The sequence below is a fragment of the Balaenoptera musculus genome, chromosome 14 (genome assembly GCF_009873245.2).
Source record: "Balaenoptera musculus isolate JJ_BM4_2016_0621 chromosome 14, mBalMus1.pri.v3, whole genome shotgun sequence".
Lineage (NCBI taxonomy): Eukaryota > Metazoa > Chordata > Mammalia > Artiodactyla > Balaenopteridae > Balaenoptera > Balaenoptera musculus.
The window spans coordinates 27,927,908-27,955,493 of record NC_045798.1 but is presented as its reverse complement, the minus strand read 5'-3'; the positions used below and the strand labels follow the sequence as shown (position 1 = coordinate 27,955,493).

At 59.5% G+C, this 27,586-nt stretch overlaps 1 protein-coding gene across 7 annotated transcripts; it reads right to left on the bottom strand.

The window, feature by feature from the left end:
- Positions 1-1,051: 1,051 nt before the first annotated feature.
- Positions 1,052-26,775, bottom strand: TANGO2 (transport and golgi organization 2 homolog). Of its 7 annotated transcripts, none has more exons than XM_036823251.1 (9): positions 26,727-26,775; positions 18,304-18,401; positions 12,551-12,639; positions 8,091-8,210; positions 7,585-7,699; positions 6,561-6,631; positions 4,209-4,362; positions 3,726-3,830; positions 1,052-3,236 (listed from the first exon to the last, which is right to left on the bottom strand). In XM_036823251.1, the coding sequence occupies exons 2-9, from the start codon at positions 18,357-18,359 to the stop codon at positions 3,116-3,118; spliced, it is 831 nt and encodes a 276-aa protein (XP_036679146.1). In that variant the 5' UTR covers positions 18,360-18,401; positions 26,727-26,775; the 3' UTR covers positions 1,052-3,115. The 7 variants fall into 7 exon arrangements, with proteins under 7 accessions (XP_036679146.1, XP_036679144.1, XP_036679150.1 ...); XM_036823252.1 differs by lacking the exon at positions 26,727-26,775 and adding an exon at positions 20,488-20,507 and having other exon boundaries at positions 1,064-3,236; XM_036823253.1 differs by lacking the exon at positions 26,727-26,775 and adding an exon at positions 20,085-20,402 and having other exon boundaries at positions 1,064-3,236.
- Between the last annotated feature and the right edge of the window lie 811 nt (positions 26,776-27,586).

The following is a 27,586-nucleotide window of genomic DNA, read 5'->3' as shown; positions in this document are numbered from 1 at the left end:
TGGAGAGCCTGGATGATGCCATCTGCTGGCAGATGAGACCAAAAGATGGGATGATGGGGGGGGGAGGGGGTCTCTGTGGGCAGAAGGCCAGGAGCCCAGGCCTGATGGGATTAGACCCAAGGTCCCCTGTGTCCCTGGGCTGGCCACATGTGCTCGTAGACATGCCTCTGCCTCGCTCAGCTCCACGCCTCCAGCATCTGTGCCTGCACACCTCCGCTTGGCCATCCTGGAGCCGGAGAACAGAAGCAGGTCATCTGGGAAGGGGCAGAGTCTCCTCTGCCCAGGAGAAGAGACCCGTGTTGGGGACTCAGGGATCAGATGCATCTAGTGACAAGCACAGAGGCCTTTCTGGGCATGTCAAAAGCAATTCTAGGAGACAGCTTCCCAGGGTCCTGAACTTACCTACAGCACCGACCTCACTTCCAGACACTGGCCTGAGCCAATGGGGCCTGGGAAGGGCCAGCACTGTCATCCTCAGCTCTAACATCTACCTGGCCTGGGCATCAGGATACAGGGGTAGACAAGAGAGGAAAGGTCCCGACTTCCTGGAGCTCTTGTTCCGACAGGGAGACACACAAGAAACAGTCAATCAAAATGCACAGCACATCAGACAGCGCTTTCTGTTACAGAGCAAAGCAGAGCAGGGACCAAGGGAGGGAAGACTGCCTTAGACAGGTCGACTGCCCGGGACTTCAGCAAAGACCTGCGGGACACGAGGGGGAGTGCGGTTTGGGTGTCTGGGGAAGGAGCCCTTCAGGCAGAGGGGACAGCGAGAGCAAAGGCCCTGGAGCAGGAGCAGTGGTAAGAGCCAGGGCAAGTGAGGCGAAGGCAGGGGTGCCAGGCAGCAGGGTGAGCTGGGTGTGGCAGGACCCTGAGGACCACCTCGCCCTCATCCTCTTCTCTCCTGGCTTCGTGACTCTGCCTCCCCACCCACCTGGGGACTGAAGGACTGTTACTGTGTCTCCCCAAGCCTCAGTTTCCTTGTGTGTAAAGCAAGGTCACAATTTTTTAATCTTGCTTGGGCTGCCATAACAAAGTACGACAAGTGAGGGGGCTTAAACAACAGAAATTTATTCTCACAGTTCTGGAGGCTGGACGTCTGAGGGCAGGGTGTCACAGGGCCGTGCTCCCTCTGAGGGCTCCAGGGGAGGACGTGCCCCGGCCTCTCTCCCAGCTTCTGGGGTTCCTTGGCGTGAGGCAGCCCAGCTCCAGTCTTCACAGGCGTCTGCCTGGGTGCCTGTCTGTCCCTGTGTCCACGTTTCCCCCTTTTTATAAGGACACCACTCATATTGGATTAGGGCCACCCTAACGATCCCATTTTATTCTGATTACCTCTGGAAAGACCGTAACAAGATCACATTCTGAGGTACTGGGTGCTGGGGTCCAACATATCTTTTGGAGGGCACACAACTCAGCCCATAACAATAGAAACAAGTCTTGGGCTGCCCCTTCCTCAGGGGTTCCAAGCTGCCAGGGAGCCCAGGGCAGGCAGGGGCAGAGGGGACCGTGACAAGTGTGGGAAGCTTTTCCTGTGCAGGCCCATCCCTGGGGCAGTGGCAAACATCTGAAAGGCTCTTCAGATGGCTTTGCACCCAGTCCAGCGGCACCCCACGAGGGCAGAACTGCCTGGCCAGGGCAGGTGCTGGTGTGGGGACCTGGTCCATTTCATGGTGCAGGGTGGCCTGCTGAAGCAGACAGAGGGTGTTGGCAGTGCCAGAGCTGGGAGCCTGGCTAGCCATGGCTCAGCTGGACACGTGGGTGGGGGGCACAGGCTGCGTCACACTGGGAGCCCCTTCATGCCTGGCTGTGGGGTGGTGAGCAGGAAGGGAGAAGTGACGGAGAGGCAGGTTGGTCCCAGTCAAGGTCCACAGCCCACCCGAGCTGTCACTGCACTGAGAAGGCCAAGTCGGGTCGGCCGCTGAGGCGGAGGGAAGCCTGAGTGTCAGCATTGGACACAGGACCCCCAAATGCCCAGCCCCAGCTGGGGACAGGAGCTCCAGGGTGCTTGCCCAAAACAAGGGCCCTGGGGTAGGACAGACTCCACCTGCTCTTTTACCTGAAGCCCAGCCCTTCCTGCCATACCCCGGCCTCCACAGTCCAGCACGTGTGCACTGCTCCCCAGGGCTCCCACCTGCACCCGGATGAACTCCTGGCTTCCGTCACAGTGCTCAGGAGGCCATGAGCAAAAGGGAAAAGAGGAAGAGCCCTGCACCGGGGTCTGGGCCCCAGGAGCTCCTGGGGGCTCCCGCACGGCAGCTCTGGTCATCCTGTCACAGAGTCAAGGGCCTGGAATGCACTGGCTCACAACGGCCTCAAGAGTTTTATTATCAGCGTCTCACATTCAAGTACAGAGTCTTATGAAGTTTAACTCCCTAGGAGAAGGGAAATGGCAGGGGCAGCTGTGTCCCCTCCCTGAGATGGGCCTGCCCGGAACCCATGACCCCCCTGCACAGGTGGAGACCTGAGAGCCTGCCGAGGCGGCCCAGTGCACATGGATGCCCCCTCACAGGATAGCTCCACACACAGGACCCCCCGGCACCCACAGAACCACCGGACCCACCCAGCGGCCTGTGCCTGTGCTATGGAGGAGGTTTTCATCATTCAAATGTGGCCCGTGTCCTCTCCAAGAGCAGGGCTGGTGGTCAGGAACTGGCTACGCCCAGAAGAGGAGGGGCCACTTTGAAACAGACATCCACTCTTGTTGTCGGGATCACAGCAAGACTCACTGGCCAGAAGCACGTGTGGGTGTTGAGAGGCACAGCTCTGCGTGTCTGGCTCGCATGGGGGGTGCATGCCTGGAGCGTGTGCGTGTCTGAGCACGTGTGCACACGTCTACTGCCTGTAACGTGTGCGCGCGTGCATGATGGGTGTCACGTGTGCCTTGTGTGAGCTTCTGTGCGTGGGCAGGGGGAGGCACGGCACACCTGGGCCTGCCGCACACCTGGCCATGGGCCTCCGTCATTTCCGCTGGCACAAGGCTGGACCTCGAGCTTGACGTGGGGATGCAAACAGTTCACACACATCAGAGGGCTCTGGCCCTGGGGGACGCTGGCCGAGTCACAGGCAGTACCTGTGACAGGGCCTCCCGGGAGCCCCGGCCACACCCGGGTGGGGGTTAGCTCTGCAGCCTGAACTCGTGGGTGCTGGTCTCCCAGCAAGAGGGGTCCGTGCCCAGCATGCTTCGCTCTGTGAAGGTCACGTGCCCATCTGCATCCACAAGGATGACCGTGTTGGTTCTGAAAGAGAGCATGGGGCCTGTGTTCAGCCCGCTGCCCCTGGACCCCTGCACGCCAGTCAGAGCCCCAAATGGATCAGACCAGAGGTGCGAGGGGCCTTGCTGGGCACTGGCCTGGCTCGAGATGGGTCACAAAGAGCAGCAGCCTCAGTCTCGGTGAGCAGAGGGTCCCCTGTGAGGCATCAGGGCCCTGAGCTGCGGGCCCCACAGGCCCCTGCCCACAAGTCCTATCACCTCCCCTCTGAAACACCCCCAGGCCGCCCTGCCCACCCTCTGCAGCACGAGCCCTGATTGCCCACCACTCTCAGCAGGGTGGGCCCTGGGCTGACCAGGCACTTCCCCGCTCAGAACCCCCAGGGCTCCCAGCACCACCACCGGGGACTGCCCAGACACCTGCAGTGGCTTCTAGGCAGAGTGGAGGTGGGGAGGAGCTGGGGAAGGTGGGCTCCTCCAGGGACAGGAGGGCCCACCAGCGGCCCATCCGTCGTACCTGGTGCCGTAGTCCGGGCAGCGCACACACACAGCCGCATACTTGCTAAGTATGGGCTGCACGTACTCCCTGCCCTGGTCCTCGATGGCCGGGTCCGGCAGCTGCCTGAAGGACAGAGGAGGGGTCACCACTGGCCGCCCCCCACCTATCCCCACCAACGCTCAGCCGCAGCCCTGCAGTGCCTGAGGAGCCCTCCAGCCTCAGAGAGGGGCTAGGGGAACCACAAGGGTCGTTCCGGGCACTTTCCAGGTCAAGGCCTCGAACCTCCATCTAGCCTTTCACTCAGGGCTCCATTGTGGGGGACAGGCCGCAGGACAGCGATTGCCGGCCAGTCCCTGTGCTGGGGCCACCAGGAGCTTCCCAGGGCCCAGGGCACGAGCTCATGGGCTCTGTCCAGTCAGAGCCGTGCAGGCCCTGTGGAAGGACAGTAGCCACCTCTCAGAGCCGGGGGGCGGGTGTGTGTGTGTGTGGCACGGCACTCACGCCTCTTCGTTGTTGAGCACATCCAGGAGCTGGGCGGCCAGGGCGTCCTTGGGGAGTGCCTGGCCTCGCTCCACGGCCTCCAGGAAGAGCCGCTTCCCGAAGCACAGCTTCCTCCAGGGCGTCTCCAGCAGCGCGTTGCTTAGCCCGTAGGTCCCTGCAGGAGGAGTTGGCTCGGCCAGCGTCGGAGGTGTCGGGGGCTGTGGCTGGAACTCCACCCACCCGCCCCTTCTCTACATGCGTCCAGTAACTCGCCAGGCCTCAGGGGTGGGTGATCGGAATCAACAGCAGAGGAAGGTCCGTCCATAAGTTGGGGGAGCCCGACATGGGGGTCCACCTGAGAAGGTCAAGGCTGGGAGCACCACAGCCTGAGGCCAGGAGGCGGCCCACCGGGGTCAGCTGGGGTCAGGGAGCCCGCTGACCTTGGCAGGCCCGAGGCGTAGGCCAGGTCCTGGCTGGGGGCGCCGTAGGGTCTTAGAGCAAGTTTCTCAGGACAAGTTCTCAAGAGGCCCAGCCTCAATGTGGAAAGGCCCCCAGAGCCTCTTCTCAAAAGGCAGCAGGGGCAGCCAACCTGGAGCCATGCGGCCTGAAAAGATGCACCAATGACAGAGAGCCACCACCCTCTGCTGCTACCGGACTCTGGGCCAAGTCTGACATGACTACTGCCACTTGGCACTGTGGGGCCCATAGTCACGCCGCCAGCCACGGCATCACCGCGCTGTATCCATCAGGCACCTGGCAGCCACATGCAAAGAACAGAGCAGGACCCCCACCGTGCACCACACACAAGAGTCCATTGAAAATGTCTCAAAGACCTGAACATGAGAGCTAAAACCAAATAGGGGAAAAGCTACACAACCTTAGATTAGGAAATGACTTCCTAGATGTGACACCAAAAGCATGAGCGACAACAAAAAAAATACATAAAATTGGACGTCATCAAAATTTAAAATGACGTACTTCAAAAGAGACCAACGAGAAAGGGGAAAATCCCACAGGATGGGAGAAAATATTTGCAAATCATGCAACTGATGAGAGACTTGTATTTAGAATATATAAAACAATTCTTACAATTCAATAACAAAAAGACAACCCAATTTAAAAACAAGCATAGGACTTGAATAGACATTTCTCCAAACAAGATACACAAATGGCCAACAAGCACATGAAAAGCTGCTCAACGTCATTAACCATCAGGGAAATGCAAATCAAGGCCACAGTGAGACTGCATCATACCCCAGAACAGCTGCGATCAAAAAGTCAGACAGTGACAAGTCTTGGCGAGGATGGGGAGAGACTGGAACCTCATAAGTTGCTGCTGGGAATATAAAATGGCACAGCTGCTTTGGAAAACAGTCTGGCAATTCCTCAAAAGGTTAAATGGTTACCTTATGATCTAGCAACTCCACTCCTAGGTCCACACACAAGAGAAATGAAAACGTTTCCACACAAAAACATATAACAAACATTCACAGCAGCATTTTCCACAATAGCCAAAAGGTGGAAACAACCAAGTGTCCTTCAGCGGATAATGGATAAACAAAAGGCAGAAAATCCACACGATGGAATATTATTCAGCCATAAAAAGGAATGGAGCCCTCACTCACGCTACAACATGGATGAACCTTGAAAGCATTACATAAAGGGAAAGAAACCAGACACAAAAGGCCACGTATTGTCTGCATCTGTTTATGTAAAATGTGCAGGACGGGCAAATCCACAGAGACAGAAAGGAGACTAGTGGTTTCTAGGGGCCGGCGGCAGTGCCAGTGGGTGTGGTTTCTTGGTGAGGTGATGAAAATGTTCTAGAGTTGGATTTTAGTGATGGTTGCACCACTTTGTAGATAGAGTAAAAACGACTGAAGGCACACTCTAATGAGTGAACTGTATGACATGCGGTTATATCTCAATGGAGCTGTTGTTTTTTTTTTAAGGGACATGGATCAGGCGCGGCAGGCTCAGGGATGAAATAGGACGGAGTTCAAAAGAATTCCTTCCAAGCAGCAATTTAGCAGAAAAGAAGCATCTCCAGTCACAGTTGAGGGCATCATGGGGTGGTTTCCAGATGCTTCCACAAAGGCCACAGAATTGCAGGGGGAGGTCTCTGCGTCCTTTTGTGCCTTTTAGCTTCCAATTCTCTCCAGACAGCCAGGGACTCGGTACAGGGGGAAGGCAACCTAACCTGTGGGCAGCCTCATGTGGACCAGGTGAGGCCATGGCCACTACTGGCCACAAGGTACACGAACGGCCGAAAAACAGCCCCAGGAGGGAAATCAGCAGGGACCCGGTCCCTGAAAGTACTGGGGTCCCCACAAGAGCAGCCCCACCCTGTGCCACCCGCCAGAGCAGCCTCACCTGGCGCCAGGACAACAGGCTCACGCTCCCCCCGGTTTCCATAGTAGCAAATGACATCTCCCTTCTCTGTGCTGCGGACCGGAGGGGAGACAGGGTCAGACGGGAGCCACAGGGCGTCCCCAACCCTTGCCACCTGGCAAGCCCCACAGCCCGGGCCCCAGCACTCAGGTGGCACCATCCGTGCAGGCACCACTGTTGCTGAGCTATCTGCCCCCCACCCCGCCCAGCATCTCTCTGTGTGCCAACATGGGCCTGGCCACACCCCAACTGCCACTTCCCCACATGGCCCCAGCCTCCTGCAGAGTCCCAGCAACCTGACTCCTGAATCTCACAGCCAGCGCAGGTACCCTGGACTCAAGGGCCTGCACCTCCCTGGGGGACCTGCTCCTCCCGCCTCTAGGACAGGCCCCTCTGCCCCTGCTCCTGCCCTACTCCCAGGCAGTCTGCCCCACCCCGGGGCGGAGAAAGGTCCCGGCCACCATGTCCTCTGGTGACAGGGCCCATGGGTGGCATGGACAGCGTCATTGCCCCAGGAGCCGTCCGCCGAGCCCCTTGCAGAAGCCAACGTGAGCCTCGTCACCCATTCTGCCCAGCACTCAGCAGCGCCCGACCACCATGGGGCCCGGGGTCTCCGTACCCAGCTGTGCCTGCACCGCCTTCTCCACCGGGGCACCTCTGCCACCAGACCACAGGGCAAGTGAGGTATGGCTCAAAAACGGGCTCCTCAGCCACAGACGCAGGGAGGAGATGAGTTGGAGGGGCCGGTCTGGCCCGGGTGCACCCCTGGCCCTACTCCAGCTCCCACAGCAGGAGCTGGCGGCCCTCACGCTGCCCCAGCTTGGCTCCCTGAGTCCCCAGGACAGTGGGTCTGGGAGGCGCTCGGCCCTCGGGACGCTCCCTGAGCCCACCAGGTGTAATGTCCCCAGAGAGGCTGCCACAGATGCCCCGGCTCCCGCTGCCTGCCGAGCCTGCAACCCAGTCCTGTGCGGCGCCTGGGGGCTGCGTCCCCACCTGGTAGACCCACCTTAGGTCGGCCGCTATGAGGTTGAAGCCGTTGTACAGGTGGCCCTCTGCGGAGACCTTCTTCAGGTAGGACAAGCTATCCACGTCTGAGGTCAGAAACTGGGCCACGAGTTCACCTGCGTCAGGGGACACACGCCCATGGCCGGGGCGGTAGGACTGAGCCCCTCTCCCGGGGAGACTGATGGTCCCCCACGGGACGGCCACACCTCAGCAACCCGGCAGCCAAGGAGGAGGGCACCAAGAACTGATTTTGAAAATTTTTCCTGTTGTGCCCCGACATGGAAGTCCAGCACGAGGGGAAAAGTCTTCAGTGGGGACAGTATATGTCCACCAGACGGGCAGTGACAACACGGCAGTCGGGAGCCATGCCATGGCCACAAGTGGGAGCCATATGGCCAGGCCGAGGGTGGCTCCCGGCGTTGCCAGCCATGGGGCTTCAGGGCCCCTCTTTTCGCCACTCCTCCCGTCCCTCCAGGTGCCCAGGAAGCACCCCCCCCAACCCCGTACCTCGGCCCCGGGCGTCCCGGTCCAGCCGTGGCTGCAGGTAGTTGGTAAGTGCCGCCAGCTTGCCCCGCGTGTTGATGCCCAGCCACGTGCCGCCTTCCTTGCCTTCCTCCATGTCCAGCCCTGCGGCAACAACAGTGTCACCACTAGCCCAGCAGCCCTTATGGTGAAACGGGGACTGGAACTCCGCAGGCTGAGGCAGCCCCTGGGGACCATGGGTATGTGGGAGAGACCCTCGCCCGGGACAACACCTGATGCCCCTGGGAGCCCCCGGCCCCTGCACAACACATCCTGATGCCTGGGTGGGCGTCAGGCTCGGGGCACAGCACCAGCTCCGTTGCAGAAATCACGCCAGGCCCCAGCCCCGCATCCTGATCAGGTGTAGGGACACCGGCTGTCCTCCCTAGGCAGGACCCAGCCCTCGGTGGGCCCTTCACTAGGAGCCCCGCAGGCTGCAACCCTCCATAACCGTGGGCCCCACCACAGGGCAGCAAGGCCACTACAGCCCCAGGAGAGTGTCTTCCCAGGCCAGAGGGGCATTTCACTTGACAACTGGAGTGAAAATAGCTAAGTCATTAACATATTATTATTATAACAGTAATAAGTTATAATAGTAGAAGAACTAAAAGCCGCAAAGATCTGAAAGAAGCAAAACTGTCCTTATTTGTACAAGATAGGATCGTATGTAAAGAAGATCCAAAAGGATCTACAAAAAAAACCTACTGGAATAAGTGAATACTTGGCAAGAACTGGGAAATGAAAATTCAATTAATCATTTACAACAGCACTGAAAGAGTTTTAAAACACTTAGGAAAACGTTACGGGAAAGATGTGTGTGCTGAGGGATGGACGTCAGGCCGACCTAGTTAAAGGAGGAGACTTGTTCCTTGCCCGGGAAGCTCACATGGTTAAGAGGACAGCTCTCCCAGAGTGTGGAGAAAAGGGAGCCTCCTACACTGTTGGTGGGAATGTAAATTGGTGCAGCCACCATGGAGAACAGTATGGAGGTTCCTGAAAAAACTAAAAATGGAGCTACCGTATGATCCTGCAATCCCACTCCTGGGTGTATACCCAGAGAAAACTAATTCGAAAAGATATACGCACCCCAATGTTCACAGCAGCACTATTCACAATGGCCACGACATAGAAACAACCTAAATGTCCACTGACAGATGAATGGATAAAGAAGATGTGGTACGTATATACAATGGAATATTACTCAGCTCTAAAAAAAGAACAAAATAATGTAATTCGCAGCAACATGGATGGAAATTATTGTACTAAGTAAAATAAGTCAGAAAGAGAAAGACAGGGCTTCCCTGGTGGCACAGCGGTTGAGAATCTGCCTGCCAATGCAGGGGACACGGGTTCGAGCCCTGGTCTGGGAAGATCCCACATGCCGCGGAGCAACTAGGCCCGTGAGCCACAACTACTGAGCCTGTGCGTCTGGAGCCTGTGCTCCGCAACAAGAGAGGCCGCGATAGTGAGAGGCCCGCGCACCGCGATGAAGAGTGGCCCCCGCTTGCCGCAACTAGAGAAAGCCCTCGCACAGAAACGAAGACCCAACACAGCCAAAATTAATAATAATAAATAAATAAATAAATAAATAAGCTCATTTAAAAACAACAACAACAACAAAAAACGTAGCACTTAAAAAAAAAACTGTTTAAAAAAAAAAAGAAAGAGAAAGACAAATATAATATGATATCACCTGTATGTGTCATCTGATATATGACACAAATGAACATATCTATGAAACAGACTCATAGACATAGAGAACAGACTTGTGGATGCCAAGGGGGAGGGGGGGTGGGGGAGGGATGGAGTGGGAGTTTGGGATTAGCAGATACAAACTATTACATACAGGATAGATAAACAACAAGGTCCTACCGTACAGCACAGGGAACTATATTCAATATCCTATAATGAACCATAATGGAAAAGAATATACACATATGCATGTATAACTGAATCACTGTGCTGAACAGCAGAAATTAACACAACCTTGTAAATCAATTGTACTTCAATAAAAAAATAATAAAACAAAACAAAAAAAGGATGACAGTTCTCCCCAAATGACCAAGAGGATGACCATGATCCCAGTGAAGACCCCATGGGCTGGGGTTTATAGAAATTCATAAGCTAGCCCTGAAGTTCAGGACGTCCACAGCAGTCCCAACAAGCAGCAAAGCCACAGGGCTCACCTCAGCTGGTTCCCAGACTTGCTCAGAGGCTGCAGCACCCGAGACATGTCAGTGGTACACAAGAGTCAACAACGGCCCCACACGGATGTGATCAACTGACTTTCAGCCAGTTTGCCATAGTCATGCACAGGCCAGATGAGGCCCACTGGTCAGTGCTGCAGGGACAGCTGGAGAGGTGGGCGTGGCTCAGTCCCTGCTTTGTACTGCACGCAAAGTTTAATTTGAGACAAATCACAGACCTAAGCATAAACCCAAATCAGGAGGCTTCCAGAAGCACACAGAGGAAAATATCTTTATGACCTCATGATAGGCAAAGACTTTGTGGGTAAGACACAAAAAGAACAAGTCACAAAACAGAAGATAAACAGCACTTCATTAAAATAAAATATTCTGCTCACCAGAGGACATCATGAAGAAAATGAGACAGTGACACAATTATCCAGCAAAGGATTCACATCCAGAGGACAGAGGCCTCTAACAAACCAACAACTAGAAAGTGAATGAAGCTTCCACATCTGGCCAAACAACAGAGCCCAGACAAGGAAGATACCACGGTGGAATTTCTGGAGATAAAAACTACAGTGTGTGAGATGAAAAATATGCAGAATGGGATTAAAAGCAGATTAGACACTAAAGAAAAAAAGGTTAGTGAACGTGAGTAAAGGATATGGCAATAGAAACCACCTAAAAAGGAGCAGGGACAACAGAGGGCTTTTAAGTGAACCGAGCATCACCGAAGGGCACGACCACTTCAGATAAACTGACACACGTGTGACTGTGGGGCTGAGGAGAGACAGCAGGAGACGGAGGACTTGAAGAAACAGAACCCAGAGGTTCCTGAATGCCTAACAAGTCCCCAGCAATGCTGACGCTGCTGCTACAATTCTGTGCACGCTGGGTGACGCCAGACAGAGGGAGGGGGTGGACCTTGGGGTCTCCCAGGCTTGAGCCGGGCGCAGTGGCCACAGGTCCACCCAGCACTGCGGTGCAGCAGGGCCACCCTCCCGCCTGGCAGGACCCGTATCAACGCGCCAGGGGCCGCCTCCAAACCACTGCAAAGGGTGAAGGACTTGAGTGGCTGGGGCTCCCCAGCGGGATGGGCACTGACCAGGGCAGGTAGTGTGGAGCCCAGGGGCCAGGACGGCCAAGGGGCCCAGGCAGGCTCACCCTTCGTCTGAGCCTCCGTGTCCTCATCTACAAAGTGCCCCAGCAGTGCCTCCTGCCTCCCTCCCGAAGGATCAGCTCCTCGCCCTTCACCTCACCCGTCCTGAGCAGCCCCCACTTCAGCCTCCCATGCATGCCCTGCAGCAGTGACACACACGGCCTGCCCTCTCCCCACGACCCCTTTGTTCCGTCCTAGCCCAGGATGGTCCTGGCCATGCCCACAGGCTCCCCTCGGACCCCCTCCCGTGGCCCAGCAGGCCTGCCCCTGGACCTCTGGGGGAGCCATGGCCGGCCTGGCTGAAGACCCCACACACGACCGCTGTGCCCAGAGCTCAGGCAGCGGGGGCCTCCCTGCCAGCCCCACCCCACACTCCCGAGCAAGCAGGTATCCAAGGTCTCCCGAGCAGCTTCTGGTGAGGCCAAGACCCAGCCTCACCCTCCTGCACTCCCACCCTCCTGCACTCCCACCCTCCTGCACTCCCACCCTGAGGGCCCCGCTCACAGCTCTCCCCACCTCCTTCCAGACCTCCGCTTTGGTCTCCCCACTCCCATCCTCCTCCCACGCAGCACCACTGCCCAACCCCAGTCCACACTGGAGGCCTTCGTGAATGCTCCAGACGAGCTTCCAGGCTCCGCAGGCAGAGAGGGTCCCTGGCCCAGCCGACACCTGTCTGCACGTCCTCCGAGTGGCCCCTGCCTGCTGGGATAGGAGCTGCTCCCTCCAAGGGGCCCGCGGAAGCCACCGGCAGGGCAGGCGGGGTGCGGTCACCTCCACTCCACCCCATGGGCTCCTCATCGGCTCCCCCAGCCCTGCCAGCCGGGCCTCTGCTCCCCAAACTCAGCCCGCTCTCCCTGGGGCAAGGGGTGCCAGGTGTGTAACAGAATTACATGCACATACACATGCATGTACACACACATGCATGCACACACAACCATGATGCTCTGAGGTGACCGGTCTGAACTCATGCCTCACACGAGACCAACCGCAGCGGATGGTGGATCCAAATACAACCCCCACCTTCCATCTGCTTCCCCCGGGGATCCGGGCACGTGAAGCTGAGTGGACGGTGCTGGGTGGACAGCGGGGACACTCACCGCTGAGGACCTCGTTGTTGTTCCCCCAGAAGTCCGCGGCCCTGGAAGGCCGGTGGTAGAACTCGTCCCTGTTGGCGGCCAGGATGAGCCTGAGGAGAGAGCACGGCTGAGGGTCTCGCGTGAATGTGGAAGAGTCACGTGTTTCCTCTCGTTACCAAGACAACGCACCTTGGTAGGCAGCAACGTGGGCAAGTCCCAGAGAGGACGGGGATCCGCTGGGAGGAGGAGATGGGTGGCTGCCGGCTCAGCCCTGCTCGCTCCGCCACCTGGAACAGGGCGCTGGGCGGGCGTGTCCTCCTGCCCTTCGGTCCCTTCCCTGAAGACACCCTGTAAGCCTCCCACCAGCGCTCAGGGACTCCGAGGGCTGCTCCATCCCGCACTTTGGGGTGTCTTTGGGAGGGAGCGAGTGAGGACTTCTCTGTGTTTCACTAGTGTTTTGTATTATGAATCAAAAAAGTATTTCTTTGGCAATTAGGAAAGACGTCGATGTTTTCAGGGCCCTGGTTTTGAGGTAAGAAAACGAAGTTTTCGGTCAGCTTTGCCATTTAAAATAACTACGAACACAGACAGTGACTGAGTGGGCGGGGTCACCCCACAGGGTCCCATAGACCCCGGGGTCTAAGAGTGGCCGCCGAAGGACCCTCCAAGCACCGCAGGCAGGCGCGGCACCTGGGGCCACAGTGGGTCTGAAACCAAGTTCGCTGAGTCAGGGGTTAGATCCTCAGAAGTCTTCATAGGTACTGTTTGCATCGACTCATTGATTTCATGAATATTGGCTTGTGGTAAAATGTGAATTAACAAAGACACTCACAAAATTGAAGGCAAAACCAGTGCTGGCACCCCAGGGCCCTGGAAGTGTCTCACCTGTGCGCACGTGTCACCCCCCACCTGTGCCTCCCACGCCACCTCGGCCACAGGCGCTGGCACCGCCAGGGACCACCCTGGAAGCCTCACCACCCTCAGGATGCCCGTCTAGCCTGTGGCCTGGCTCTTCCTCCACACAGCTGGCTCTAGGGCTGCGCCGGGTCCAGGCGCAGGGGGCAGGGGGTTCACTGTCCCTGACACGAGCCGCAGCCGCTCACAGAAGGATCCTCTGCAGCTCCAGCTGCCAGGCCCTGACCCAGACCCCACCCCCTGCCTCTTGCCACGTCTGCCCTGTCCCCCTGGGACCCAGTCTGGGACCCATCCTGGCAGAAGCTTGCTAAGCAGCAGTCAGGAAAAGGACAGCGCAATGCCCCCCCTCCCCGGGTGGGGAGACTTGGCTGTGGGGCCTGGGCCCCACAGAGGGTGCGGTGGCTCCTGTGCCAGGATCAAGCGTCCTCCTTCAGGTGCCCAGCGCCCCTCACCTGCCCGCTCGCCTGACCCCTGCAGTCGCAGGGGACGGGAGGCTGAGCCCGAACCAGGCCGGTGCCGTGGCTTCTGGTTCCCATTCTTGTGAAGACTCCAGAAAGGAAAACTTAGGGAAAATAACAAAGCGAAAGAGCAGTGCCTCTGTCCTCTTACTCCAACTGCCCATTTGTAGACAAGAAGCGAGGTGTTTGCTAATCGCTAGGAGCCTGAAGCGCTGGGTTGCTTTCATCAGAGTCACTGTTTAGCCGAACTGCTGGTGGGCATGATGGTACCACGTGGAGGCTCCAAGCGAGAGGAAGCCCCTCACTCCTCACTTCCAAGTCCAACTGGGCACAGTCATGGAAAGGGTCTGTCATCATTTGAGGGGTGGGTCTGGGCACAGTCAGGGGAGGGATCTGCACACCGCTGGGGGGTGTTTGGCAGCAGTGACGGGTGCACAGGCCAGGGTCCAGTGAAGTGTCCAGTAGTGACAGCCTCCATGGAAGCCACCCCAAAGGGAAACAGCTGGCCCAGCAGTCCCTCCAGGTGGAGCCAGTAAAAGCATCAGCCTGTGGGTCTAAATGATATTTTGACAAAGAGGGTGGTGACGTGACAGCCATGACAGCGCCATCCTGACGGGAGTATGCTGGTCTTCTATGCAGCCAAACATCTACACAAATGCGGCAGCTTAAAGCAATGCCCACCCATCATCTCAGCCAGGTGCTCAGCCCCGGGGTGACACAGGTGCTGGTCGGCGGGGTCTCCGCTATTGCAGGGGTCAGTTCCTTGAAGCCATGTGACTGGGGCCCCTGGTCTCGCCTGCCGTGCGCCGAGGTCACTCGCCTCCTGGAGGCCGCCCTCAAGCTCTGGCCACGGGCCCCTCCAAGGGCAGCAGCTTACTCCCTGAGGAGGGGCTGGTCCCTCTGCGGGCCGCCCAGATGAGGTCAGGCCCACCCAGGACACCCCCATCCCATGAACTCCGGGTCCCGATTCGGGACTTTCATCGTGTCGGCAAAATATGGAGGTTCCAAGTGCTGGGCAACCTCAGGCATGGTGGGGGGTGCGGTGCAGAGGCCGGGACCCCCCAGGGGTGACCCCAGGAGGGTGCGGCACCTGTGGGTGGGCAGGTATGCAGCCTGGAAGGCAGGTCAAACCCAAGGGCGCCTGGGGGATCATGCTGGGCAGTGCCTGGGGGGACATGGCAATGGGATATGATGCGGGGAGAGCTGCCACGTCTGGAGGGATGGGTGCCCCAATATGGAGGGCAGTGGGCTGGTGACATGGGGGTGGGGTGCAGACGAGGGGTCCATGACAGTCATGGCCCAGCCCAACATCAGGCCTGGAGCTGCTCTGCAGAGGCAGTTCACACGTACTCCCGGCCGCACTGGGCTGTCTCCCCTCCCTTCCCACACCCATGAGGGCACTTGTCTGAATAGCCCACAGGACACACGCTCTAAATCGGCTGCAGCCCAAGGAGGGGAGAGAGGCTTCAAGAGCCCCACAGGCACGGCAGAGCTGGCAGGGCTGGCCTCATCTTTCAGGAACTAATTCTAGGGAGGCCAGAAAACAGGTTCCCATGAGACTGGAAAGGACAAAACCAGGAGCGGCACCACCCACAGCATCAGAGTGAGGATGTCCCGCTCTGTCCTTCAGGGCAGAGGTGATCTGTTTAGATCAATGCTTACACACGGCAGGGATGGCCACAGACCCAGATGGAAGAGTCCTCTGCAATCAGCTGACCCTGGAGCATTACTGACACAGGGGTGACCTTAGCTCACAAACACAGATGAAAACAGGTGCGATGTCGAACGTGCCGGAGCAGGGGCCTGTGTGGGTCCCAGGCCCTGGACAGGCTTTGTGGGCAGTGGTGTCCAAGTGGACGGCGGCCCTGGGTCTGGGCCTTTCCGGCTGTGGGGAGAGGACCTAGTCTCAATGATGCATGACGACAAAGCGCCACAAAGACCCACTCCACCACCCAACATGAGGACACGGACCAACGCTGCAGGGAGCCTCTGGTACAGCCATCAGAAGACACACGAGGAAATCAACTTGGAGGTTCCGTGTGATCCAGGATTTTCTGATTCTGGGTACATACCCAAAAGGACTGAAAGGAGGGCTGGGACAGGTACTTGTACACTAATGTCCACAGCAGCCGAGAAGTGGGAACAGTACAGGTGTCCGCCGACAGGATGGACGCAGACACAAAACGTAGTCCATCCACACAAGGAACATTATTCAGCCTTAAGAAGGAAGGAAATCCTGACACATGTTACAACGTGGATGAACCTTGAGGACATTATGTTGAGTGAAAAAAAGCCAGACACAAAAAGAAAACATATGATGCTACTTCCATGAGGGACTTAGAAGAGTCAAGGTCATAGAGACAAAAAGAAGGAGGGTGGGTGCCAGGGGCTGGGGAGGGGGATGGGGAGTCAGTGTTTGTTGGGCACAGAGTGTCAGTTTGGGAAGATGAGAACATTCTGGTGACGGTTACATGACAGTGTGAATGTGCTTAATGCCACTGAGCCCTGCGCTTAAAAATGGTAAATTTATGTCATGTATACTTAACCACAAACACACACACACACAAAGTACACTTCTTCTCCTGACATCACTGGGTGGGGGGCCGGCAGTGAACACAGTGATGGGCACTGGGGTGGGGGCAGAAGCTGCTGCACTGCCAGCCAGGGCAGCGACAGCTTAGGTGGGAGGGAGCCCAGGTGAGGACAGCCAGGCCTCCTGGCTCTGTGCCTGCCCCCCGCAACTCCAGGAGCTGGGGGCCCCTCCTTGGTCTCCGATGGGCCCAGGGTCGGCTCACCAGGCTCTCCTCACTGCCCTGCTGCAGTGTCTCTCCCACGGCAGCTCCACCCCCACTCCTCCCATCCTAGTCCCACATCACATGTGAGAGCTGCCCACCCCGGAGCCGGAAGCCCCTCTCACCCTCCAACGCCATCAGGCTAGGACAACATTTGAGATCAATGCTGAGACCGAGTCCCAGCCCGGGAGCTGTCAGAGGCAGGTCCTGGCAGGACGCAGGCTCCCCCTCCCCGTCCCTTCCATTCCTTCTCACTCCCAGGAGAACAGGGGTGACCTCAGGGCTTGGCTGAATCCGTGAGTAAGAACCAAGGCAGCCATGGACTCGGTGGCCATCAGGCCGCGTGTCCTCACTTGTCAGGAGGAAGGAGTGCTACTCTCAGCGCGGGAGGCGACAGCGCCAGTGATCCACCTGTTGCCTCAGCCCCACTCCCGCCCTTCCTGGGGGCTCTGCAGTGGCTGCAGGTCCAGTTCTGTCAGCAGAGGGCGCTGGAGGGACGCTGCAGGGGGAGAGGCTTCTCTCCCAGGCTCTGGGTGCGGCTTCCCCAGCAACAAGCGCCCCAGACAGCGGCCAGCGCGAGCGGAGCAGGCAGACTTCCAGCAAATGCCCAGAGAGCTCCCGGCTGCCCGGTGTGCCACGGCTGTGCCCCCAGCAAGGTCTGGGTCTCAGCCCAAGGATAGAAGACAGGCTCTGCCTCGGGCACCCCGATCCCACAACAGTTTATATTTCCACGAGTTAGACGTTCCCTGCTCGAATCACTGCTCCGGGATTCTGTCCCCTGGCTGGACCCTGACTCACACGGCATGCTCTGTTGGGGGCTGCTCAGGGCCAGCTCCCGGCCCCCAGCATGGCCCTGCTGCCCACTCCCCTGCAGGAAAGGGACACTGGGCACCCCTTGTTCCCCGTTCCCCAGCCTGGAATGAGTTACTTCAGCCACACATCAGGTAGCACGGAATCCCAGAAGCCAGTTGAAATGTTCCAGATCTTGAGATGATGTAAACTTCCTAGGCAGTCGCACTAGTGGCTCATCTGTGGTTGAGGGTCACATCCCAGCCTCATTCTCCGTGTGGATAAATGTCGGTGGATTCCCACCAGGGTGCCGGGCAATGGAGGGGCACCGTCCAGAGCCGGGGGTCATGGGGAGGAGAGGAATCCGGACCGTGTGTGGCCCCTCACTGGCCTCGGCCTCCTGCCTCCTCCAGCTGGTCCCCCAGCTTCCCTGACCCGCCCCCCGCACTCTGCCCTCACCACCCAGACTGCTCACTGGCCACAGGCTCCAGCCCCACAAGCCAGGTGTCGCTCCCTATCACTCTGTTCTGTTGCAACCTGATCCCCAGTCAGAGGTGCAGGGCTGTGCTGGACCCACATCACTCCCCCATCCTGCCCACATGGCCACCTTCAGCGGCTCAGTCTTAGCATCTCTGCACATCGACTCAGGGTCCCTGCCCACACTGAGTGGCCACTGTGGGAGAGGGCAGGGCAGGGCCCGGGCAGCGTGTCCCAGGGCCTGGCCTCTGCCCCCGACCCCGCACATGGAGCCCAAACAGGCACTGAGGATGGCGTGTTCCCAAGGCCGAGCAGGATAGCAGACGCAGCACGAGGGGGTTACCTGTACGCATTTTTGGAAACGGGGCGAGGATCGAACTTAAAGAAGATGATGCACATGGGTCCCCAAGGGGTGGCTTGGCTCACACGGGGTAACGAGGTCTGTGGGAGAAGGAAAAATGAGTTGAGTAAATGGCAGACGACAGAACTGCCTCCCAAACCTGCAAAACTCCCTTGCCCAAACGGAATGGGCTCACGACGCCCAGACCCTCGCTGGACGAGGAGACCGCGTGTCGGATGCCCTGACACTCATCCATCTCTGTAAACACGCTCCTGGGCACTGGCCAGACACTCCCCTGACGCCTGTGACCTCGTTGGCCCTGGATTGTTGGCAATTGCTTCTGGTTCTGGGGTCTGAAACGGAACCCTTCCCACCTTGGGATTCACAGGAGGATGTTCCCACCACACCGACCCTGGCTTCAAAGCCATGCCAGCATCGTATGGTGGGTGGGCGGGCGTGGTGGCTCTGGCCACCGTGCAAAGAGAAGCCAAGGATGGGCCGGAGCCCAAGGCCAGCACCACAGACACAACCGTGGCTCAGAGCCACGCGGTAGCTGCCCAGCACATGAGGCCTTCGGGCGTCCCACCCTCCTCTCACTCGTGCTCACTGGTCTGGCTGGCGCGGGTGGCAGGGGCAGGGTTCACCCCACTATTTTCCCTGTCGGCCCCCACAGGCCCTGGAGGGACCCCCAGGATTCAGCCCTGTGTTCCTCCAGGCACAGATGTGGTGACAGCCTCAGAGGACCAACTTTTGTGGCTGTGCAGCTGAGGTGCTGCTGCGGTGACGAGCACCATCTGCAGCAGCCCAGGGCGCTAGGGGATGTGCGCCATGTGAGATGGGCTGCCACCCGCTGCCCCCCCACCCCCACCCCGGGATGCTGGGCCACATGCAGTGCTGACGCAGAAGGGCCCTGTGCAGAAGGGTTCCCCAAGGTGATGGGAACAGGCTGGGTTCCCGCCAGGGCAGCCTGGCAGTGTCCACTGGTGGCCATCATCCCAGGAGTGCCTGATGATCCCAGTACTGGTAGGCAGACTGTTGGGACCGACCTCCCTGGTAAAAGCTATTCCAAACGCTTGAAAGAAGGTGAAAAATCTTAAAAGCAACCAAGAGCTGACAAGGTCATGCAGGATTTAGCCAACATCTCAGAGAACACAGGAACCCAGAGAGGAAAGACAGCAGAGTACAGCGGCAGTTCCTGCCCCAGGGCAGTGGCCCATGGGGCAAACCAGGCTCTGGTGGCCTCAGGGATGAGGGAGACAGAAGACACAGCCCAGGACCGCCCCAGGACAGGGAGCTAGGGTTGGGGGGTTATATCCACAGCCACACCAGGGCCGCAGGGAAGGTGCACAGAAGTGGGGGTGGTCCCTGAGAAGCTCCATGTGCAGAGCTAGGGCCACACCGGGGGTCCAGGGACTTGGTCTGATGAGTGCTTGCACTGGCAGTGCCCCTGGGCACCAGGCAAACCAAAGTTTTCCTCTTCATCCCAGACTTCCGAGAAGTCTCACAAATAATTTCAAGAACAAAAAGCAGTACAACAGAAAGAACCACATAAAACAAAGCACCACAGCAAGAACCAGCAGTAGTCCCCACACGTCCCATAAATCAGCCACTGAGTGCAGGAGAAAGGAGCTCAGGAATATCTGCAGGGAAAGGACGTGATAAAGAGTAAATGGGGTGTCCACCCCAGCACCAGAAAGACCCTTTAGAAACAGCAGCCCCAGTAAGTACGACTTAAAACTTGGCAGAGAATGTTCGACAGATTAGGCACAGAGAATGAGAATCACCCAGAATGCAGTGCAGGGTGATGGGAAGCACGCTGGGCATCACAGGGCCTCGTCATCCCACCTGTCCCGTGTAGCTGGCGGGGCTCCCAGCACCTGCCTCGTGACCAGAGTCCAGCACAGAAGACACAGGTCCCCCACCCTGAGGGGGCTGGTCTCTCCCAGACACAAGGATGCTCCAGGCAAGGTTGGCCTGTGTCATCTGTGGCAACCGGGCTGGCCGAGGTCAATGGGAGAAGCCCTGCTGAGATCCCACCACCCCCGGCCCCGCCAGGACAAAGGGCTGCGTCACCAGGAACACACTACTCTGGGCCGTCAAAGGAGGCCAGCATGCCTGCCATCCCCCCACGCCCAGCCCAGGCTGCATGACTGGCACTGGGCGAGGTCGCCGGCCACCGCTGCTCACAGGCCAGATGCAGAGCCCCCCAATTCGGCTGCAGCACCCCACCACCCTAGCTGGCCCAGGTGGGTGGCAGACAAGCCCTCCAGAAGGTGGTGGCAAGAAGGGCTCCGTGGTCAGAGGAAGGCTGCCGAGAGGTCTCCGGGCAGCTTGCTGCCAGTGGTGTGGGCGCGGAACCCAGGGCTGCGGCCTCAGTGAAGAGTGAAGACGCGGTCATTGGGAGGGAAGGACCAGAGGAAAGCCAGCCCCTGGGGAAGAGACCATCAGGAACTGCCTTTCTCTCCAATCCCTCACCCCCCACTCGAGCCAGGCCCGCTGCCAACTGGCCCATCCCCTTCCCGCTTCACTCCCACCACCCCCAGCACCCTCCTTCGCAGGTCCTGTGGGTGCAGGGCCCTTCTTCCATCCTGCCCCAACCCAGGCCGAGCTCCAACACCTTCTTCGGGGCCTGGCGAGTCCTCCCTGACACCCCTGCTGACTTTCGGGGCTCCCAGAGCAAGCCCTGGACACACCACTGCCGTCCCACCACTGCACTGCAGCAGGGCACTGACTGGGGCATCCTGCCCGGGGCGCTCCGCTGCTGGGAAATGCTCCCCTCCGCTCCTAAGGCTTCCAAGGCCACGGAGTGGGAAGGTGAGGCGGGGGAGCAGTTCAACAGGTCTCACTGCTCCAGGTAAACTCAGGGCTCCTCTTCACCAGGTGACACCTAAGCCTGTCAGGAGGAAGTCATCCTGAAGAGCACCTGGGCTGGCAAGTGCCGAGGGAGGGGGGGCGACCGGGGCAGAAGCACGCCGGCTTTCTCACGCCATCCCCGCCCCGCCCACCTCCACCTGGAGCCTGGGGTGTCCACACGCCCATGTCAGAGCTCTGTGGCTGCTGGGGCCGCCATGAGGGCCAGGTGGCCAGAGGCAGAGGCAGAGGCAGAGGCAGAGGTGGGCAGGAAGGTCCCGGGGCCTGACGAGGAGCCTCACCCACAGGCCTCAGAGACCACAGGGTGGACGCCGCCTGGAGGTGGGCAAAGCCTGCGGCTTCAAGCGATACAGGAAGCCGTGCCGGCCCAACGGGTGTGGAGGCCGCTAAGGTGACGTGCACACTCCGCCAGGTGTGTGGATGGCAGTCGGATGCCACACGCCTGCCCTCTGCAGGTGAGGGGGTTCCCTCCCCCTCCCTCTCCCTCCCCCTTGCTTGGCCCCATGGCAAGCAGGATGGCAGTGGGGGACCCAGGCCAGGAGAGCAGGGCCCCCACCCGATGGGGCAGGTGACACACTGACCTGGAGGAGGCCGGGCCCCAGTGCCACGGGGCAGGGGAGGGACAGCTGGGAACCCCTTTCCCAGGTCGGGCACATCCTGGGCAGGCTCCTCTCTCACCGAGAGTTCAGGTGGTGCCAGAGGCCACATGAGGGCTCTGGGGGATGGGGGTGCCTGCTGGCTGCACTCGGGGTGATAGTGTGGGCACACGTGGGGTCTCCTGACCCCAGTACATGCTCTCAGGATGCCCCGGGCACTGGACCTGCCCATCTGCACCCCCTGGCACACGAATGAGCTGCTCCAGCCACGTCACGGAAATGCTCGGCAGCCAGTGTGCTCCTGAGCATCCCTGCTGACCCTCCCCAGGTGCGAGCAGCCCCCAGGAAAGCTCACAGTGGGGCAGCCAGCTCCGTCCTGGCCACAGTCCTGGAATCACTGTGCCCATGTGTATCTCGCTGGGGGGCTGCCTTACAACTGCCTCGCATACAGGGGTGCAGCCAGGCCTCAGACGGGCCCCCACGGAAGGAAGACCCCAGACGGTGGCCTGGGCTGAGGGGAAGCCTCATGGGCAGCAGTCTGAGGGGGCCTCCCGGGACCGGAGCATGCAGGCTGTGAGATGGCCAAACATCCTGACAAGTGCCCAGGGTGCCCACGTGGCGTGGCAGTGGGTCTCTGGGCCTGGTGGCAGAGAGAAGCCATATTTGTCACCACTAGGGTTGGGGGGCATGTCGTTTTGTGCTCACTGCAAGGCCCCAAAGGAAGGCCCCCGCCCATGGCTCCACGTACTCCACAGATGTATGCTCCATCACATGCACAGGACCCCGCCACCCTGTCTTCTTGCCACCTGGCCATGCGGTTCGCCCACGCCCGGGGTAGCAGCGTCCCCCACCTGCCTGCTGCTGCCCGGGGCATGTGCGCCTTCTGTCCACTCTTGCCATCCAGCTTCCACCCATACAGAGCAACACAGCCGGGCCCGGTGCGCACATTCTGCAAACAGGCTGAGGACCTTCCCAACAGGTGTCGTCCTGTCTCCCAGGCAGACACCCGGGAGGCAGAATCACTGGGCAGCGGGTGGCGCTCTTAGATGAGCACGCCCGGCCGACTCCCTCCAATGTCTGGCACAGGGGCGTCCAGCACGAGGGGACCCGCCACTGCTCCCCCCACCCTCACCGCAGTGGCAGGAGATGCTCAGGTGGTCTGCTGGCATCCCCCAGCAGCCACTGGCACACCGTGCCAGGATCCAGGGCCTCTGTCCCACAGTGCGGTGGCAGCGGGATGGGGTGGCCCATCCCTTTGCCTGTGCTGCCTTCACTGGAACCCATATGTCCTTCCACAGCAAGTCCCCCCACTTGTACTGCATGGTTCTCGCCCTTCTCATCTCAAAGAAAGAGCCCCTTTCTCTTGATTTCCGTGCGTGGTTGCGTTTGGGCTTTGTTCTAGGATGTATCCAGGGTCTGCCTATGTGGGAGGTGTGAGCCATGGACCCCCATGCTTCCCAGCAGACGGGCATGCTGTCTGCCACCACCTGGGTCACGCCCTGGACACCCCACCACTCGGCCCCTCGGCCCCTGAGCTTCAGCACATGCTGTGGTATCTGGAAGGTGAGTCTCCCTCTTGGCTTTTCACAGAAGCTTCTAAAACTCCGACTGATCAGGGCACACCAGGCACTGTGGGGTACCCGTGTCCATGAAGTGACACAGACGAGGAAGTCCACAGCCCGGAGCTGGAAGCCAGGCTGTCTGTCCATAGCGGTGTCCACCCGCCTGAGCAGCGTGGGGCACAGCGGGACCCCACCCATGAGAGCATACCACTCGGTGCTTGTACGAGGCAAGGAAGAAGCAAGACTCATGCGTGGGTACAGAAGTCAGGGCAGGCCACCTGGCCAGGGGACAATGGAGACCCGCAGGGAGACGTTTGGGTGCTAGTGACGGTGTCCACACCCTGATCTGGATGGCGGCTGCATGCTGGGCTCACTCTGCACCATCCCTGGAGCTGGACGCTGCACACTTCCGGTAGGGAAAACAGGATCATCCACCTGGAAAGCTGCCCATGAGGAGAACATGGACAGACCCTGCCCTCCTTCCCCGCTGGCTTTGAGTTGCTACTCTGGGTGGGGGGGCACTGAGGGGTGAGGCAGGAAGAGCAATTCTCAGGAGACCGGACAAGGCGGATCCAGCCCCAGCTCAGAGCTCCTCAGAACAGGACGGAGCGGCCAGGCTGCCCTGAGTTCTGCACAAGGACCCACACACTCAGGTGACCACCGGGTGGGGTGGGGGCCTGTGCCCTCGGGGAGCACTTCCCTCTGTCAGACAGAGGGGAGCACGCTGGCCAGAGGCAGCGAGGAATGCGGGGACACATGCGAGCAAGCAGGAACGAGGGGGCCTGGGCCAGTGGGACAGTGAGGCCCCGGGTCCCAGCAATCAGTCTCCTCTGGCTGTTGCTTAGGGCTCTGGGCAGGGGGTGATGGAGCCCTAGAGTCGGCGGCTCCACTCCTTACGCCCAGCACCGCACACATGTGGAGGAACGTGGTCAAGGCTAGCCAGCCTGTCCATCTGGCCTTGAGCAGAGGAGCTGGGCACCCCACCCACCCTGCACAGGGTGGAACTGGACGGCAGGAGCTGCTCTTTACAAGTGACGTGTGACGTCCCCCCAGGCTGCCAGCAGAGGAGGTAAACACATGGGAACACATTGTTGCTGTTCCGGAGCCTTCGCTGAGAAAGCCCTGCCATCCTAATCGTTCCAAGCAGCCCGCCGCCCCCCCCCCCCCAAACACTGTGCCCTCCTCCCTGCCCACGACCTAGAACTCCATAATCTACACTCTGTCATCTGGCTGATAAGTAGCATTTCACCATGACACATTTTCTATGGCGACACTCTTTCCTGAGATCTTCAAGATGTCTTAGGAGCACTAATTCAGCCTCATACCAAGTATCATTGTCCCTTCAAGGTTCAAAAGGGCAACACAAATGAGGGATACAGTGAGCCACGGTGAGCTCTGGATGCTCCGCACCCCGGCCCCTCCTGGCAGGAACACAGCTTCCCCACAAGGCGGAGGCCAGCCCGGCCTCATGAGCCCCTATAGCTCACATGGTTAATAGGGGAGGAAGGGGGCATTCCCACCAGCCCCTCGAAAGAGGGTGGAAGTAAATACTTATAGTAGGCATGGTCCTGAAGACCCAGCAGAGCCGCCCTGAGTACCAGCCGACACCACGAGATGGGGGCTGGCCTCTTTACTTTTAAGCGTGTATCCATTATTTCTGCAACCTAAAAAAAAAGTTGAGAGGGAAAAAAAAAAGGCTTCATCGATACCCTGAAAAGGGAACTCAGTGGTCCAGGGGTGTCCTCATTCTCTCAGAGCCCATCACCAAACCCCGAAGTCCAGACCAACAAACTGTCCTCAACACCGGCTGACATGTTGCCAAAGGATGGACCCAGTCCTCACACATCTGGGGTGCCAGTGACGAGCGTGGCCCTATTTGTAGCAGCCCACCTACCTCCCTGCCCTGGGCTACTGACATCCTCAGAAGCAGCAGCATCCACGGACAGGCGAGTGGGACCGGGAGGCGCCTTCTAGAGCAGCAGCCAGCACAGGAGTAAGTCCCCACAACACCACATGTAACTACACCCAGGGTAAACATGATCAAAGTGACAGCCCAGAAATGAAAAAACAAAGAAAGCATGAGGCAGTAATACGGCTCAGGGGCTGGGCAGCGGGGCAGAGCTGACGGCTAGTGGTCTGGTCTGAGGGGCCTGCATTCTGCAGACACCCCAGTAACACACAGCCACAGGACTGCAGGACACATGCTTTTGAAGTGAATAGTCAGGGGTCCAAGGGGGTGGGAGCACCAGGGCAACATGCCCGCCCACTGGGAGCCCTGGGAACCTGGAGAGGGGGGAACAGAAGCTCTGCTGTGTCCACCTGCCAACACAGCCACCCTCCTGCAGCCCCACCCCACACGAAAGGTCACCCAACGCAGGAAGGTTCTTGGGAGAGGGGCTCGGGAGGAGAGGCCAACCCTGGCTCTTACTGACCTTGGGAACACCATTGGCCCTCGGCCTGAGTTTTCTTCGCTGTGAACGGTGTCTGGCCAACAAATACTTGCCGTGAAAGGCTGCCCAGAAGACTAAGGAACAAGCAGCAAAAAGCAATTCCCAAGAGCTACCAGCTGCAGGCGCCCCTTACAGCACCATTACTGCACAGCTGCCGCATGGAAACAGCAACAGCAAAACATCAGTGGGCAAGTCCGCAGCAGGATGGCAGGGCAGGCCTGGCTGACCATGTGACATCCCCAGTGGAGGACAGACGGGGGCTTGAGCCTCAGGGACCGGTCCAAGGCCAGAAGGCCCAAGCCAAATCTGTGGCCCAGAGGTGAGCGTGGTAGTTGCTGGGTGGGAAGGCGTCTTAAAGCCCAGAGGCTACAAGGCCTTGCCCAGCGTGCAGCCCTGCCCAGTCTCCTCCCCTGACGCCCTGCGGGGAAGGTCTGAGTATTGAGCCACCCCAGGAAGACCGTGTCCAGACGCACAGATGACCTGGCACTTGCTGCCTCCCCGGAGAGACATCAGCTGTCACCCACAGCAGGGCGCAGGGAGGGAGCAGCGTGACTCAGGGCTCTGGGGCCGACAGCCGCGTAGCCCACCCACCCTCGCCCCGCGATGACCGCGCAGCTCCCGGTCGGCCAGTCTGCCCCACCGAGGGACACCGGCCCTGCCTGCGGGGCCCACGCCCCACCCAGGCGGGGACACTGGAAACGCCTTCCAGGAATGGGAGGGACGCTCCTTCGGCCGGGGTCGGCTTGGTCTCCCCGGACCGGCCGCTGGATTTGCATTCACCGCCTCGAGAAGGGGAAACTGAGGCAGGGCGGGCTGTACGGCCGCTTCCGACTCCGCGCCCCACTTCCCGAGACCCGCTTCCCGACTCTGAGCCCCGAGCACCGCGGGGAGCGCAGCCGGCCACCCGCCGCCGGCCACCCGCCGCCCGCAGTCCACCGCGTACTCACCACCTCCGCCACCGCCGCCGACTTCCGGGTGCTGCGCCCGCGCGCCGCCGCCACCGCCCAGGCCCCGCCCCCCACCGCCTGCGCGCTCGCCATTGGGCAGCGCGGCTAGGGGCGGGGCGGCGAGCCGCGAGCCGGAGCACAGTTGGCTGCGCGCACCATCGCTCCGGGCTGCACCTCCCGGCGCCCCGCCCCCGGGGCTGCGCCAAGCGCCCGGCTGCGCCTCGTGACCCCTGCGGCCTTTGCAGCCCGCCCGGTTCGGACACCGGCCCCTGGGCCCTGACCTCGAGGACATGTCACCTGCCCGCCCAGCGTCCCGCGCTGCACTGGGCCCTGCTGGAGGCTCTGCAGGGATGCTCACTGGTGGGGCCCTGCTCGCCCCCTCCATGCCTCTGAACTGGCCATCTTCCTCACTGCACCCCTGACATCCCTGCCAAACTCAGGACAGACCCTGGACCGGCCACTGCAGCCTTTAACCCACCTCGAGGCTGTTCTGCAGGGCCGGCCCCAGGATGAAGGGCTGCCGGCTTGATCTGCACCGGGTTACAAGTGAGCAAGAGGCTGGGAAGGGGCACTGACCCGGGCCCTTGCAAGAGAACAGAGTCATTCACTGGGCTCCCTGCGCACACTGGCCTCTGGGCTGTGTCTGGGGTCTGAGTGCAGAGAAAGTGGGGAGTCAGAGGCCCAGGGCTTGCTCCAAAGTGGGCCCTCAGCAAATAGTTATATTAAGGTTAATAACAATGTGCTAAGTGCTCTAAACCCAGAGTTGCAGGACACAGCTCTCATTTATCCCATTGTACAGATGCAAACATCGAGGCTCAGAGCAGTTATGTATGTCACTTGCCTGAAGTCAAAAGAAGGTG

What these genes read in the sequence shown, in the direction of transcription:
- TANGO2 (XM_036823249.1), bottom strand. Translation starts at nt 14,129, where the DNA reads ATGAAAGCAACCCAGCGCTTCAGGCTCCTAGCGATTAGCAAACACCTC. An exon ending in CTCATAGCGGCCGACCTAAG is followed by an intron (nt 6,632 to 7,584) that starts GTGGGTCTACCA and finishes TCCGGTCCGCAG; the next exon opens with CACAGAGAAGGGAGATGTCA. An exon ending in GCCTGTTGTCCTGGCGCCAG is followed by an intron (nt 4,363 to 6,560) that starts GTGAGGCTGCTC and finishes CTCCTCCTGCAG; the next exon opens with GGACCTACGGGCTAAGCAAC.